The sequence below is a fragment of the Pantherophis guttatus genome, chromosome 4 (genome assembly GCF_059756535.1).
Source record: "Pantherophis guttatus breed Tessera chromosome 4, ASM5975653v1, whole genome shotgun sequence".
Taxonomy (NCBI): Eukaryota; Metazoa; Chordata; class Lepidosauria; order Squamata; family Colubridae; genus Pantherophis; species Pantherophis guttatus.
The window spans coordinates 22,398,033-22,413,755 of record NC_142066.1 but is presented as its reverse complement, the minus strand read 5'-3'; the positions used below and the strand labels follow the sequence as shown (position 1 = coordinate 22,413,755).

The 15,723-nt window shown below is 43.2% G+C and overlaps 1 protein-coding gene across 7 annotated transcripts in view; it reads left to right on the top strand.

Moving 5' to 3' along the window:
* The window catches only part of SLC12A6 (solute carrier family 12 member 6), a 48,579-nt gene extending 33,069 nt beyond the window's left edge, over positions 1-15,510 (top strand). For 4 of the 7 annotated variants that reach the window (XM_034411476.3, XM_034411474.3, XM_087891779.1 and 1 more), the window contains 15 exons: positions 305-403; positions 1,194-1,251; positions 3,012-3,186; positions 4,337-4,455; positions 4,530-4,628; positions 4,893-5,012; positions 5,219-5,323; positions 6,411-6,579; positions 9,110-9,305; positions 9,399-9,568; positions 9,658-9,789; positions 11,369-11,476; positions 11,581-11,765; positions 13,767-13,900; positions 13,989-15,510. In XM_034411476.3, coding sequence (XP_034267367.1) covers positions 305-403; positions 1,194-1,251; positions 3,012-3,186; positions 4,337-4,455; positions 4,530-4,628; positions 4,893-5,012; positions 5,219-5,323; positions 6,411-6,579; positions 9,110-9,305; positions 9,399-9,568; positions 9,658-9,789; positions 11,369-11,476; positions 11,581-11,765; positions 13,767-13,900; positions 13,989-14,080 — 1,961 coding nt within the window. In that variant the 3' untranslated portion in view covers positions 14,081-15,510. Of the gene's footprint in view, positions 1-304; positions 404-1,193; positions 1,252-3,011; positions 3,187-4,336; positions 4,456-4,529; positions 4,629-4,892; positions 5,013-5,218; positions 5,324-6,410; positions 6,580-9,109; positions 9,306-9,398; positions 9,569-9,657; positions 9,790-11,368; positions 11,498-11,580; positions 11,766-13,766; positions 13,901-13,988 lie in introns of all 7 variants that reach the window. The other 3 variants (XM_034411473.3, XM_087891778.1, XM_034411477.3) reach the window with 1 other exon arrangement.
* Positions 15,511-15,723: the final 213 nt, after the last annotated feature.

Here is a 15,723-nt window from a genome sequence, read left to right as displayed (position 1 = left end):
CTGCATTTGGGCTCCTGAAGATTTCAACTACAATTTTTCAACTTTAGTAAAAGGAGCTTGATCCTGGCTAGATTAAGTCCAATAGAAAGGTGAGATTCAGATTTATTGTTGCTTTTTCCCAAGTTGAACCAACTCCACTTACTCAGTTAACATTTAATTTTATTGAAGCAATGGTTCTCCTCCTAAAAACTTTTATATAAAATACCAGTCAATATTGTCCCTTATTGTTACTTCGTTCAGTCACATAAAATGTACATTCCAGAAATGGATCAACTCTTTTATTTAAATGGTGTTGTCTTCATAGGAATTATGGCTGGGTCAAATCGTTCAGGGGACCTAAAGGATGCCCAGAAATCAATTCCCATCGGTACCATCCTGGCTATTCTTACCACCTCCTTTGTGTGTATCCTTTGCAGCAGCTGGAGGCGCCTCCAGATAACCAGCCTTTTTACATTCCGTTCCTTCTAAAATCAGTTTAATAAAAAATCAAGATCGATAAGGACTGTTTTGCATGGCTTTGTAATCATTTTGACACAAGCATAGACATGTTTATCTATTTGTGGAATCTGGGGCTTGTAGAGAACTAGCAAACAATTTCAGTTGCTCTTTTAGACCAGTATCTGGGTAGAGCAGAGTTTCTCAATTTTGCAACTTTAAAATATCTGGATTTCAACTCGTAGAATTCCTGAGCCGGCATGCCGCCTGGGGAATTAGCTCAAGTCCAAGCATCTTAAAAGTTGCTAAGGTTGAGAAATACTGGTGTAGAGAGAGTTGTCAGAACATCATCTTCCTCTTGGCCAACCTTCCTCATTCTTGACCAAAAAGAATGTCTTGCTGGAATTTGGACTCTTTTAATAATGCTTTAACAAATTCCAGATGTTTGGGGGCACATTGAACCCAGAATTTTCTCCTGTGAGGATTACTGCTTTGTTGTCTTGAAATTATGTTTCCTCACCCACATATACAAAGTTACTGGCAAGGAAAGCTGTTTACAATTTCAACCATGTAGTTCATTTTGCACTTATACCAGGACTGTGCCTTTGTTTGGCAGATACCTGACTGGGATATGTTAGGATTAATAAGCAAGGGAAGCTAAAAATGATTTGATAAAGTTAGCTTATGAGAAGACTGGTTGTTTATTTTTACTACCTTGTTCTTTGCACAAAATTTACCTTTGACTCTTGCCACATCAGATCTTAGCAACGTAGTGCTGTTTGGGGCATGCGTAGAAGGCGTTGTACTCAGGGACAAGTAAGTAATACTACCTTGGCTTTCTCTAATCTTATAACTTTCCAATAGTAGAAACTGCTGGTACATTTTTCTGTGTGTAGATTTTAGATTGGGTTGGCTATAAAGTTCGTTTGTGGTCAGCATCGGGAATGCTTGATATCTGGCTGGGATCAGCCGGATATTTGTGATTAGAGATAGTTTGATGTATTGGTTAAGGCAGCGGTCCTCAATCCCTGGGGTGTGGCCCACTACTGGACCCTGGCTCATTCAGAAATGGGCTGTGCCAGCGGCTGGTTGATGCATGTGTGTGCGCACGTAGCTTGACTTATGCAAGTGGCGGACAAGTACACACACACACACACACACACACAGCTCAACTTGCGCTAGCAGTGGGCCAGTTCCCCTGTTACTCCTCACCAGGCCACCAAGCCATAAAGGTTGGGACCGCTGGGTTAAGGCATCAAGCTAGGAACTAGGAGTTCTAGATCTGCCTTAACTTGGGCACAAAACCAGCAGGGTGACCTTGAGCTAGTCACACGCTCTCAGCCCTAGGAAGCAGGCAAGGTCAAAGCCACTTATGAAAAACTTGCCAAGAGAACACCAGGCAGTCGCCAGTACTCAAAGGCATGTACATAAGCATGCACACAAATGGTTGTTAGCAATTTTTTTTGCTCATTTTCTCTGGCTTGGATCTAGTTAGAATGCAATTATACATCTATTTTACCAGGAATAAAGTCCCTTTGAAGCTGCTTTAAATACTGTTTGCTAAATAGCAACAATGCCAAAGGACACTCATTCGTCTAGCCTCTTTATGAACTTCCCAGATACGTTAGGATGATCTCTGTGTGACAGAAGTTACTAGACAGATAGGCTTTTTCCTGATTCAGGAAAATTCTCACATACAGGAGTGCACCAGGGGTGAAATCCAGCAGGTTCTGACAGGTTCTGGAGAACCGGTAGAGGAAATTTTGAGTAGTTCGGAGAACTGGCAAATACCACCCTGGCTGGCCCCAGAATGGGGTGGCAATGGAAATTTTGCAATATCCTTCCCCCAGGAGTGGGGAGGGAATGGGGATTTTGCAGTATCCTTCCCCTGCCATGCCCACCAAGCCACACCCACCAAGCCACGCCCACAGAACCGGTAGTAAAAAAAAATTGAATTCCACCACTGGAATGCACCCTATGAATTGTATTATTTCCACTGGAATCAGAAGGATCTTTGCAATGAGTGTGTATGGATCTAATAATAAATATAGTACAGGTAGTCCTCCACTTACGACAGTTCATTTAGTGACCATTCAAAGTTCCCACGGCACTGAAAAAAGTGACTTAGGACCATTTTTCACACTTACGACAGTGCAGTATCCAAATGACCATGTGATCAAAATTCAGATGTGTGGCAACTGACTCATATTTATGACAGTTGCAGTGTCCCGGGGTCATGTATGATCCCTTTCTGTTAACTTCTGACAAGCAAAGTCAATGGGGAAGCCAGATTCACTTAACAACCGTGTTACCAACTTCACAACTGCAATCGATGATTCACTTAACCGCTGGGGCAAGAAAGATGGTGAAATGGGGCCCATTTCACTTTTGCTAAGAAAACTTTTGCTAAGTTTTCACTTAGCAGAATAAATTTTGGGCTCAGTTGTGGCTGTAAGTCTAGGACTGCCTGTTAGAGCATATCATTTCTTTCCCTAGTTTGCCTCAGGTGCACTTCTAGCCGTGAAACTTTTAAGGATTCAACTTAACAATCTTTCATTCTTGTGTCCATCCGATAGATTTGGCGACACAGTAAAGGGAAACCTGGTGGTGGGCACCCTCTCCTGGCCATCCCCTTGGGTCATAGTCATTGGTTCGTTCTTCTCCACATGTGGAGCTGGGCTGCAGAGCCTCACAGGTGCACCCCGGCTACTGCAAGCCATAGCTAAGGACAACATCATACCCTTCCTGCGGGTGAGTGGCATATTTTGCTTTCAGGTAGCAATAGCAATAGCACTTAGACTTGAACATTGGGCGCCATCTAACAAAATGAAATTCAATGATGAAAAAATTAAGGTTCTACATTTAGGCAAGAAAACCAAAATGCATAGGTAAAGTATATGTGGTATCTCACTCCATAGTAGTAACTGTGAGAGGGAGTCCTAGTGGACAACCATTTAAATATGAGCCAGCAGTGTGCAGCAGCTGCCAAAAAAGCCAACAAGTTCTAGGCTGCATAAATAGGGATAGAATCAAGATCACGTGAAGTGTTAATACTACTTTATAATGCCTTGGTAAGGCCACGCTTGGAATACTGCATCCAGTTTTGGCCACCACAATGTAAAAAAGATTTTGAGACTAGAAAGAGTACAGAGAAGAGCAACAAAGATGATTAGGGGACTGGAGGCTAAAACATATGAAGAACGGTTGCAGGAACTGGGCATGTCTAGTTTAATGAAAAGAAGGACTAGGGGAGACATGATAGCAGTGTTCCAATATCTCAGGGGCTGCCCCAAAGAAGAGGGAGTCAAGCTATTCTCCAAAGCACCTGAGGGTAGGACAAAAAGCAATGGGTGGAAACTAATCAAGGAGAGAAGCAACTTAGAACTAAGGAGAAATTTCCTGCCAGTTAGAACAATTAATCAGTGGAACAACTTGCCTCCAGAAGTTGTTAATGCTCCAACACTGGATGTTTTTAAGAAGATGTTGGATAATCATTTGTATGAAGTGGTGTAGGGTTTCCTGCCTAAGCAGGGGGTTGGACTAGAAAACCTCCAAGGTCCCTTCCAATTAGAATAGAATAACAGAGTTGGAAAGCTAATAACTCTGTTATTCTATTATATATACCACTTGACAGTGCTTTTATAGCCCTCTCTAAGCAGTTTACAGAGTCAGCATATTGCCCCCAACAATCTGGGTCCTTATTTGACCCACCTTGGAAGGATGGAAGGCTGAGTCAACCTTGAGACTGGTGAGATTCGATCCGACAAATTGCAGGCAGCCAGCAGGCAGCACAAGTAGCCTGCAGTACTGCACTGTAACCACTGCGCTATCGCTGCTCTTAGAGGGAATGTATAGGGTTAAGTCATATGCTCTCTGCTTCTCACACATGCATTCGTTTTAGGTTTTTGGCCACGGTAAGGCCAATGGGGAGCCTACCTGGGCTTTGCTTCTGACCGCCGGCATTGCAGAACTTGGGATCCTGATTGCATCCTTGGACATGGTTGCCCCTATTCTCTCCATGTAAGTGTCCTCTTCCTCGTGGGTTGGGGTCCCAAGGAAACGCACATTGCTGACACTACCAGATGCTTTTCTAGGTTCTTCCTGATGTGTTACCTCTTTGTCAACCTAGCCTGCGCCTTACAAACTTTACTACGCACTCCCAATTGGAGACCACGCTTCCGGTACTACCATTGGTAAGAACGCTCTACTACCTAATTGTTGAAAAGGGAGGGAGGGGGCACAAATGGATGCTGAAAATGAAGAGGTTGGGGGGAATTTAGGCTCCTAACTCCTACAGTCCATTATGACAAAATAAATTTGGCCTGCAGATTATACGTAAAAGGGCAACGGGGCGCCAGCAAGATCCATAAGTATTCTCTTTGGTTGGATTTTAGCTCCCACAGTCATTAGGAAACTATGTGTGTGTATCCTTCTCCTTCCAATTTCTCTCCTCATAGGATACTCTCCTTCATGGGCATGAGTATCTGTGTGGCGCTCATGTTCATCTCCTCCTGGTATTACGCAATTATTGCAATGGTGATAGCTGGCATGATCTACAAATATATTGAGTATCATGGGTGAGTGCTCCTGAACTGTTTTGGATTGGTTCTGTGTGGCCTTGGCTCAGTGAGGATTTCTTGTTAGATTTACTCCCTCTCTAACCCTGATCCTAACCCTGCTCTAAGGATCGCCTGAATACATGTTTTGTTCTGTCTGCAACGATTCTGGAAAGGACAGACTTACCATGACATGCTTGTTTGGCTGAACTCTGCTTCCCTTGCAGGGCTGAGAAGGAATGGGGCGATGGCATCCGTGGCTTGTCCCTGAGTGCCGCCCGTTTTGCTTTGCTGCGCCTTGAGGAGGGGCCACCCCACACCAAAAATTGGAGGTAGGGAAGCCACGGATTGCTTTCGGACTCTTGTTGCCTCAACATGGGGTAGTGCTGCATAGAAAATGCAAACTCAAATTCAGAATAGAGCTGGAAGGGACCTTGGAGGTCTTCCAGTCTTCAAGCAGCAGAACCGATACCAGACCTGTCAAACTGGTGGCCCGCGGGCTGGATATATCATGTGCAGGCCACGCCCACCCCGGCTCCGCAAAGGCAAAAAACATCGTGATCCAGCCCGTGACACGATGGAGTTTGACATCTGTATCCTACACCATTTCAGACAAATGGCTATACACAAGTCTCTTCTTAAAAACCTCCAGTAATGAAGCACAGCTTCTGAAGGCAAGACATTCCACTGATTAATTGTCCTCACTGTTAGGAAATTTCTCCTTAATTTCAGGTTGCTTCTCTCCTTGATTAGTTTCCATCCATTGTTTCTTGTCCTGCTCTCTGGTGCTTTGGAAAATGAGTCAATCCCCTCTTCTTTGTGGCAGCCTCTCAAATACTGGAATACTGCTATCATGTCCCCCCTAGTCCTTCATTTCTCTAGACTAGCCAAACCCAAATCCTGCAACCGTTCTTCATGTTTTGAGCCTCCAGGCCTTTAATCATCTTAGTTGCTCTTCTTTGCCCTTTTTCCAAAATCTCAATGCCTTTTTTGTAATACAGTGACCAAAACTGGATGCACTACCGTGTTTTCTCAAAAATAAGACCCTGTCTTATATTTTTTTGAACCCTGAAATAAGCGCTTGGCCTTATTTTCGGGGAGGTATTGTTTTGGGACGCTCTGCGTTTAAATATTTTAGGAAGGGCTTATTTTTGGGGGGAGGCTTATTTTAGCACATGTGCTCAAAAGCCCGATTGGACTTATTATCAGGGGATGCCTTATTTTTGGGGAAACAGGGTATTCCAAATGTGGCCTTACTAAAGCTTGATCAAACGGAATACTTACGCATGTGGATTTACATGTATTATTTGCTACAGAATAAATTCTTACGTCTTGTGTGTGCTTTGGGGCAAAAATCTAAATTCATCTGCTCCTTCAACTTTTTTAACATGCGTGTGTTGGGCTTCCATTTCTCCCTAGGCCACAGTTGCTGGTGCTGCTAAAGTTGGATGAGGATCTCCATGTGAAGCATCCACATCTGCTCACCTTTGCTTCTCAGCTGAAAGCTGGCAAAGGACTCACTATTGTAGGTTCGGTCATGGTGGGCAACTTCCTGGAGAGTTACAGTGAAGCCCTGGCTGCTGAACAGGTGAGATTTCATGGAAGTGCATTTCAGATGAATGGGTGCCACCGATTAAGGTAGAAGGCTACAAGAAGAGCAGCTATATCCATGTAAAGCAAAGCTTTCGGATAATTAAGAGATAAAAAAAGTAGGAGAATGCCTGATATTTCATCTTTCGGTTGGCTCAGTGAGACGTCTTCTCCAGCTAACATGTTTTCCAAGAGTTCAGGAATTAAGTAAGGTACCTTTCTCAACCTGACTACCTAAAATCTTTTAACTGTACTTTTGTTAAGAGGGTTTTTTTCAAGCTTGCCATATCATGAAACGTAAATTAGAAGTTGAGTTCAGTCAAGCTAACTATTATGTGTTGGATGATGCCATCATAAAGTTAGCACAGCATCAGCAACAGCAACAGAACAGACCTTGGAGGTCCTAGTCCAATCCCCTGCTCAGGCCGGAAACCTTATACTATTTCAGACAAATGATTATCCAATCTCTTCTTAAAAACTTCCAGTGTTGAATAATTTCTTTGCTTCCACCTGAACCTGATGCTTTATCTTATGATTGTGCCTGGCTCAAACCCAAATATGAAAACAGAATATTGCTTGTGTTAATCTCCTGAGATACATTGATTCAGTTTATAATGTTAGTAGCATGTATTCTACTAATATCTACTACTAAAGTTCTAATATCTAAAGGTAATCCATGACTAACAACCACAGTTGAGTCCAACATTTTTGCAGCTGAGCGAGTCAGTTGTTAAGTGACCTTTGTCCCATTTTACAAGACTTCCTGCCACAAGGGTTAAGTGAAACACTGCCGATGCTAAGTTAGTAACATGGTTGTTAAGTGAATGTGGATTCCCCACTGACTTTGCATATCAGAAGGTGCTAAAGGGTATTGCATGACCTTGTACACTGCAATCATCATAAATATAAACCAGTTGCCAATCAGCCAAATTTTGATCACGTAACCATGAGTATGCTGCGACAGTCAGTAGTGTGAAAAAGTCATGTCACTTTTCTTTTTTTAAAAAAAAATACTTTATTAAACAATTTTCTTCATTTTACATTACGATTTCCATCTTTACAACACACCTGTACCAGTATACCTCCACAATTTTTTAAAAATATATGCTATTATGTGTACAATATGTAATTGTTATTCTGAATATTTTTTACATTTTACATTTTATAATATTTTCTTGTACTATAATATTATATATTCTTCATCTATACTTATCTTTATACTTATTTCTATTTTCTAGTTCGTTAATCATCTTTTCTTGTTGATTTTCTAATCTTTGCATCTACTATCTAACCAATTATACCATACATTCCAAATCAAATAACATTCCGTTTCGCCTTTATCTTTTATTTCCATTGTCAGCCTGTCCATCTCTGCGTAATCTAATATTTTCTTTATCACCATTTTCTCAGAGGGTATATTTCCATTTTTCCAATTTTGTGTGTAAACAATTCTGGATGCTGTTATTACATGTAGCATTACATGTAGCATTTTTTTTTTTTTGTTATACTTCCCTGTTAGTATGCCTAGTAAGAATATCTCTTTGTTTATTTGTTGTTTTACTATTTCTTCTAGCCACTTTCTTATCCAGTATTTTTTTGCTACTGGACAGTCACTTTCAGTGCTGTTGTAACTGAATGGTCACTAAACAAACTATTGTTAAGTCGAGGGCTACCTATATATTACAGATTTTTGCTCTTCTTCAGAATGAAATCATCAGATATACTCCCATGTCCAGAAATGAGCCTGTTTTTCCTTAAAGGTCCTGCTGCAAACTTTCTAATGAATCCACGCACTATGAAGGACACTCTTCAGATGTAAATCCTCATAGCTCTACATTTACAATATAGGTAGTCCTCAACTTGCGATCACAATTTAGCCCAAAATTTTGCTAAGTGAGGAATTTATTATGTGAGTTCTGCCCCATTTTACAACTTTTCTTGCCACATTTGTTAAGTGAATCCCTGCAGCTGTTAAATTAGTAAACTGGTTGTAAAGCGAATCTGGTTTCCTCATTGACTTTGCTTGTCAGAAGGGGATCACATAACCCCCAGACACTGCAACCGTCATAAATGTGAATAAGTTGTGAAGCATCTGAATGTCAATCACATGCCATGGGGATGCTGCAACGGTCATGAGTCTGGAAAAATGTTCCTAGGTCACTTTTTTTCAGTGCCGTTGTAACTTTGAACGGTCACTAAGTGAACTGTTGTAAGTCGAGGGCTACCTGTAAAGTTTCCTCTGTTTGCAATGCTGAGGAACTTTTTTGCAGCTTTGCCTTTAAGCAACTTTTAAGAGCCGTGGTGGTGCAGTGGTTAGAATGCAGTACTGCGGGCTACTTCTGCTGACTACTGGTTACCTGCAGTTTGGCAATTCGAATCTCACCAGGCTGACTCAATCTTTCCATCCTTCCGAGGTGGGTCAAATGAGGACCCAGATTGTTGGGTGCAATAAGCTGACTCTGTAAACCACTTAGAGAGGACTGTGAAGAGGTATATAAGTCTAAGTGCTTTTGCTATTGCTATTTCAGACCATCAAACATCTGATGGAGGCAGAACGAGTGAAAGGTTTCTGCCAGATCGTGGTGGCTGCCAAGGTGCGAGAGGGCATCTCCCACCTCATTCAGTCCTGCGGGCTGGGTGGCATGAAGCACAACACCGTGGTGATGGGCTGGCCGAATGCCTGGCGTCAGAGTGAGGATGCCCGTGCTTGGAAGACTTTTATTGGTACGCTTTCCCTATGGGGCAAGGCATTTGGAGGCAAGAGGTCAGAAGAGTCAACCGAACCATATTGCATGAATTCCTCTTCCTGTTCTTCAGGCACTGTCCGCGTGACTACAGCTGCCCGCCTGGCCTTGCTGGTGGCAAAGAACGTGGCTTTTTACCCTAGCAACGCAGAGCCTTTTACCGAGGGCCACATTGATGTCTGGTGGATTGTGCACGATGGAGGGATGTTGATGCTCCTCCCCTTCCTTCTCAAGCAGCACAAGGTAGTGATGGGCGGGCATTGCTGAGACACGGAGCAGGGGTTAATTGGCAGGGTGGAGTTTACTGATTTCCTTCTCCCCTTGCTTCAAAGGTGTGGCGTAAGTGCAAAATCCGCATCTTTACCGTAGCCCAACTGGAGGACAACAGCATACAGATGAAGAAGGATCTGGCCACCTTCCTGTATCACCTTCGTATTGAGGCAGAGGTGGAAGTTGTTGAGATGGTGAGTGACACAACACACTGGGGATTAGAAATGTATCTAGCAACACCAATACCGCTTGGACTTATATACCACTTCACAGTGCTTTACAACCCTCTCTAAGCGGTTTACAGAGTCAGCCTGTTGCCCCCAACAATCTAGGTCCTCCTTTTACTGACTTTGGAAGGATGGAAGGCTGAGTCAACCTTGAGCTGGTGAGACTCAAACTGCCGAAATGCTGGCAGTCAATAGTCAGCAGAATTAGCCTACAATACTGCATTTTAACCACTGTGCCACCACGGTTTTGTCTAATAGAGAAAAAAAGATTAGAGGCATAACTAATAAATAGAAACATATCCAAAAAGGGAAAAGGGATTCGAGGTATACAGTTGGTCCTTGACTTACGACCACAGTTGAGCCCAAAATTTCTGTTGTCAAGTGTTAAGGGACTTTTGCCCCATTTTACGACCTATCTTGTCACTGTTAAGTGAATCACTACAGTTGTTAAGTTAGTAACACGGTTGTTAAGTGAATCTGGCTTTCCCATTGACCTTGCTTGTCAGGAGGTTGCCCCGGGACATCGCAACCATCATAAATACATGCCAGTTGTCAAGTGTCTGAATTGTGATCACATGACCATGGGCATGCTGCAATGGTCGTTAATTGAGAAAAATGGTCATAAGTCACTTTTTCAGTGCCATCGTCACTGAATGGTCACTAAATGAATTGTTGTAAGTCGAGGACTACCTGTACCTAATGGACAGAGACGTATTTAATTGGGAAAAAGGGATTAGAGACATATCTAATGGATAGAGACATATCCAATGAAGAAAAAGGGATTAGAAATATATCTAATGGACAGAGACATATTTAATGGTGCAAAAGGGATTAGACACATATCTGATGGAAGCCACACTCGTACTGTTTCCTGGTTCCTTTAGCATTGCCCACTCAATGCTATGATCAAAATGATCAAAAAGAGATATTTTAAAAAATGTGTTCCCTTTCAAGGAAAGAGTTATAGGCTGGCTACTCTTCTTTTGCACAGAATGCCTGTAGACATGCATATTCCTAGAGAAGTTCGTCTGTGCAGATGTGCCATTGGTTGAAATCTGCCTAAGGTTACGAGTGATGGAAGAATGTTGAACCCTAACCCTAACCCTAACCCTAGCCAGGGGTTGGATGTTGTGGTTTGTCAGATGAGTCAGAGGAGGTGGAGGGAGTGCCTGGGTTAACATCGGAGCCTTTGGAAGGCTCCGAGGAGCAAGAGGACTCAGAGCCAGATGCAGAGCAAGGCCCCTCTGCTCACTTTTGGGGTCTGAGCTGAGTGAAGGGGAGGAACAGCTGGGGCCCATCCCAGATATGCGTATGTGCAGCAAGGAGAGGAGAGCAACAGAGGGCTGAGGGCCGGCTATCCAGGAAAAGAAGGAGACGTTAACAAACCCCTCCCTGGCTGGAACATAAAGAGGAGGGCTGTGGGAGGCACCAGTTGCCGTAGACAACCGTTTGTGCTACAGGAGATGTCCCTCTGTTGAATTTCTTTGCCAGGACATGGGGTTGGGAGGGTTGTCCAATATCAGCCATCCCTTTTCTTTTCTTGCAGCATGACAGTGACATCTCTGCCTACACGTATGAGCGCACTTTGATGATGGAACAGCGCTCCCAGATGTTGCGCCAAATGCGTCTCTCTAAAACAGAACGAGAACGCGAGGTGAACTGGGCTGAAACAAAGGTGGGAGAAAATAGGCTGAAAAAGAGCAACCGATTTGGGTTTCTTTTTCACTAAAGCATCAGTGATGCCATCCTTGTATATAGGCCCAGCTTGTGAAAGACAGGAACTCAATGTTGCGACTGACCAGCATTGGCTCAGATGATGATGAAGAGACTGAGACCTACCAGGAGAAAGTGCACATGACCTGGACCAAGGATAAATACATGGCTTCTCATGGACACAAACTCAAGACCCTGGAGGGTTTCCAAGATCTGCTCAACATGCGTCCGTAAGTTGTCAATTACTGGATTATTTCTGATATATACTTCTACTGTCGTTAAACCCTTCCTATTTTCCCACCATTCGTAGAAGTTAGAAGTTAGAAGGCAGTATTGCAGGCTAATTCTGCAGACTGACAATTGCCAGCAGTTTGGAAGTTCAGTTCACACCGGCTCACCGTTGACTCGGCCTTCCATCCTTCTGAGGTCAGTAAAATGAGGACCCACATTGTTGGGAGCAATATGCTGACTCTGTAAACTATTTAAAGAGGGCCGTAAAGCACTGTGAAGCGGTGTATAAGTCTTAAGTGCTGTCGCTATTGCTATTCTGCTTCCAAATTCTTCTTGGAAAGTGATACAAAAACCTAGCTTAATCTTACCACTATCCTGTCTGGGTTTTATTCTAAATGTGTTTCATTTTTTTCCACCATAGATCCCATTGTTTTCCATGAGTAATGCTCTCCATCTCCAGCATGTGCCAGGGTTCTTCCTTTGTTGATTTATTTTGTATGGCATTAGCGCATAACAGCATGAGTGTATAAAATTTACAAAAACGGCCTATAAAATGTGCATCAAAATATAAAACTCCCAGTATGGTGGATTATAAGGGACGCGGTGGCTCAGTGGTTAAGACACTGAGCTTGTTGATCGAAAGGTCGGCAGTTCAGCAGTTCGAATCCCTAGTGACGCGTAATGGGATGAGCTCCTGTGACTTGTCACAGCTTCTGCCAACCTAGCAGTTCGAAAGCACATAAAAAGTGCAAGTAGAAAAATAGGGACCACCTTTGGTGAGAAGGTAACAGCGTTCCGTGCGCCTTTGGCGTTTAGTCATGCCGGCCACATGACCACGGAGACGTCTTTGGACAGCGCTGGTTCTTCGGCTTTGAAACAGAGATGAGCAATGCCCCCTAGAGTCAGGAACAACCAGCACATATGTGCGAAGGGAACCTTTACCTTTACCTTACAGTGAATTATTTTAAAAACCCACAGTATGAATGATAAATAAAATTAAATTATGTATGAGCAGTTACTAGAGTGAGTAAGTTTATAGCCGGATATCTAGATAGTTTAACCACTGGACAGCAGTGCCCTTGAGAGGATGTAGTTCTTCCAGGGATCCGGGATATCTTTTGAGGGAGCATTCTGTTGCAATATGATGTAAAGTTTGCAGGACAGTCCCCAAGTCACAATATTATCAGGCCAGGTTATCTTTGAGACCGCCTTCTACCACATAGCTCCCAGCGATCGGTAAGATCCCACGGAGTTGATCTCCTCCAGGTCCCGTCAGCTAAACAATGCTGGCTGGCAGGCCTGCGAGGGAGGGCCTTCTCAGTGGCTGCCCCAGCTCTCTGGAACCAGTTACCTCCTGAGGTCCGGACCACCCCCATCCTATTGGCCTTCCGAAAAGCAGTGAAGAACTGACTTTTCCGGCAGGCCTGGGGCTGTTGATCTCGCTGTTGCGATCTTGTGAGATCCGGCCATGAATGGTGTGAATAAGTTTTAATGTTTTAATTTTAAATGTTTTTATAATGGTTTTTTAAATGCATTGTAAGCTGCCCTGAGCCTCCGGAGAAAGGCGACATATAAATTGAACTAAATAAATAAATAAATAAAATCAAGCAATCTCCATTTGAATTTCCAATATTGGCACCTGCTGTGGTTGGTCCGGATTTGGTGGAGTGTTGTCCAGTTTTTCTTTGGAAGATCAAAGCCAGAGGGACATTGTGTTGGGTCGGACACTAAATTAAACAGATCTGAGTTAGAAGTTGCCCATTAGAAGTTCTTGCTAGTACTTTTAGTTTGCTTTTCTGCAATTACCATGTCATTCCCTCTTATTTTTGGAAGGAATCTCTGGCTGTGTTTTTTTCAGTCTCTAATCCATAATAAATACCTTATTTCCCACAAGCCAGTCTTAGGCTCCAGATTAGATATACTGGTAAAGCTTGCTGTATGGATATATTTGTATGGGTCTTGGTTTTGCTAATTTTTTTTTTCTCCTATCCTCAACCTAGGGATCAGTCTAACGTGCGACGTATGCACACGGCTGTCAAGCTCAATGAAGTTATTGTCAACAAGTCCCACGAGGCTAAGCTTGTGCTGCTGAACATGCCTGGGCCACCACGAAACCCTGAAGGCGATGAAAACTGTATCCTTTTCTGCCGGGCACAGGAAGGAGTGGAGGTGGCTCTGAAGAATCATGTTGTGTTGTTCCTTTGACTCTTTTCCACCCGCAGATATGGAATTCCTGGAGGTGCTCACAGAGGGGCTGGAGCGTGTGCTGCTTGTACGGGGCGGAGGCAGTGAGGTCATCACCATCTATTCATAGAGGATGGGGGGAGGGGGAGTTTTCCCCCTGATGAACTGTGTTCGAACGGATACTCGCTTCCTACCTGTTCCCATGTGCCACTTGGATCTCCTGAGGAAACTAGCTATTACCGCCACACCTATTTGCTTTCATTTCTCGTGGCAATTCAGGGTCTTCAAATTGGGTGTTTTTTTCCCCCCCTCCAGCCCCAATGTTTGGAGGAAGGATAGTTGGTAGCTTCTTCAGCTTCCATCGAGTTAGGAGCTACGCGCTAGAATCTTCACAAAGCTTGTCGCAAGAGAGAAATTTAGAGATAGGTAGGAGATTGCTCTGTTAAACCCTCTCAAGAAACGTAGGAGCCGTGTCGCGAGTAGTAACTGCAAGGCATTTAATAGGAGCAAAAGATCAGGAAAGGAGTGATGAGGATCCATCAGCTAGAACAGCAGGTTTGGCCCAGCTGGAGTAGCTGTTACTTGTCATTATCATGTTAAGAGGAACAAGAAGGGAAAGGAGATAACTGCTGGGTGATTTAGAAAAAAAGGGAAACCCATCCTTCATTGTGCTGTTTTCTTCTGGTCAGCACCAAAGTCTCTTTGCTTCCCTTCCCACTGAAATCAAGGCCGCAATAAGCTCTTAGAAAGTCGGAAGTCACTTTTCAGTGTGCTTAACTCTGATCCCCTTGTGGTATTCTGAGAATCAGATACGCCGTTTGCCGACAAGGGGAGAGAATGGCTGATCCCCAAGTTAAGGGGATATTGATGGGGAAATCGCTTTTCCATCTGGCCTTTGCACTTCTACCGAGTCGAGGAAACTAGCAGCTGCCTTTTCCTCTTTTTATAGATAATTCTGTAGAACCGCGGCAGGCGGCTGTCATACTTTGTCCTCACACATCGAAATGGGGTGGGGGGCGATTTTTCTATTCTGAAGAACAGGGTTTTCTGATTTTCCAAATTGCCCTCTTGGCTTTTGAAGAGATCCATCTCCTCTTCTAAGCTTGGATAAGAAGAAAATTTAATGCCACGCCTTCTGTACCAAGCGAGATTGCCCTCTTTGATGTCAAGTGACAAGGATATACAGCTTACATTTATTAAGTGTTGGGCTGGAGTTTTTTCCCCCCTTACCTCTACAGAAGCAAACTTAGAGAAAGGTGCTGTTGTCTATTTTGTCCTATCTAATTTCAATGATGGATGTCTCCTTCTCTTGGTACCTCTTGCTCAAGAATAGAATACAGGGACCACTCCCTCGGGGTAGCCTTAAAAGACACATCTCAAAAGCCTCTTGTTTTATTTTTAAAAAAGAGAATTTCACAGACATCTCTTTATTTTGGCTGAGACTTCTTTTTTTTTAACTTATTCAGGGTGCAACCTTGTTTACATCGCGTCAAATTTGGGAGTGTGATTTTTTTTTTTGGCTTCTTGAATTATGTAAAAGAATAAACATTTTATATATAATTTTTTTATTTTATTTGTGCCTAAGTCGCTCCGCTTGCAAAGCTCATGTATTCATTACGTAACATTCATCCACTTTACAGCCTTGGTATTGTTTATAAAGAGGCAGTTAATATAAATAGGGGCATACGTTTACATTTTCCACATTTTGAAAAGAAAACCTACACCCAGTGCTCTAGTTCACACAAACATGACTGGGAGACTAATGTGAGTAGG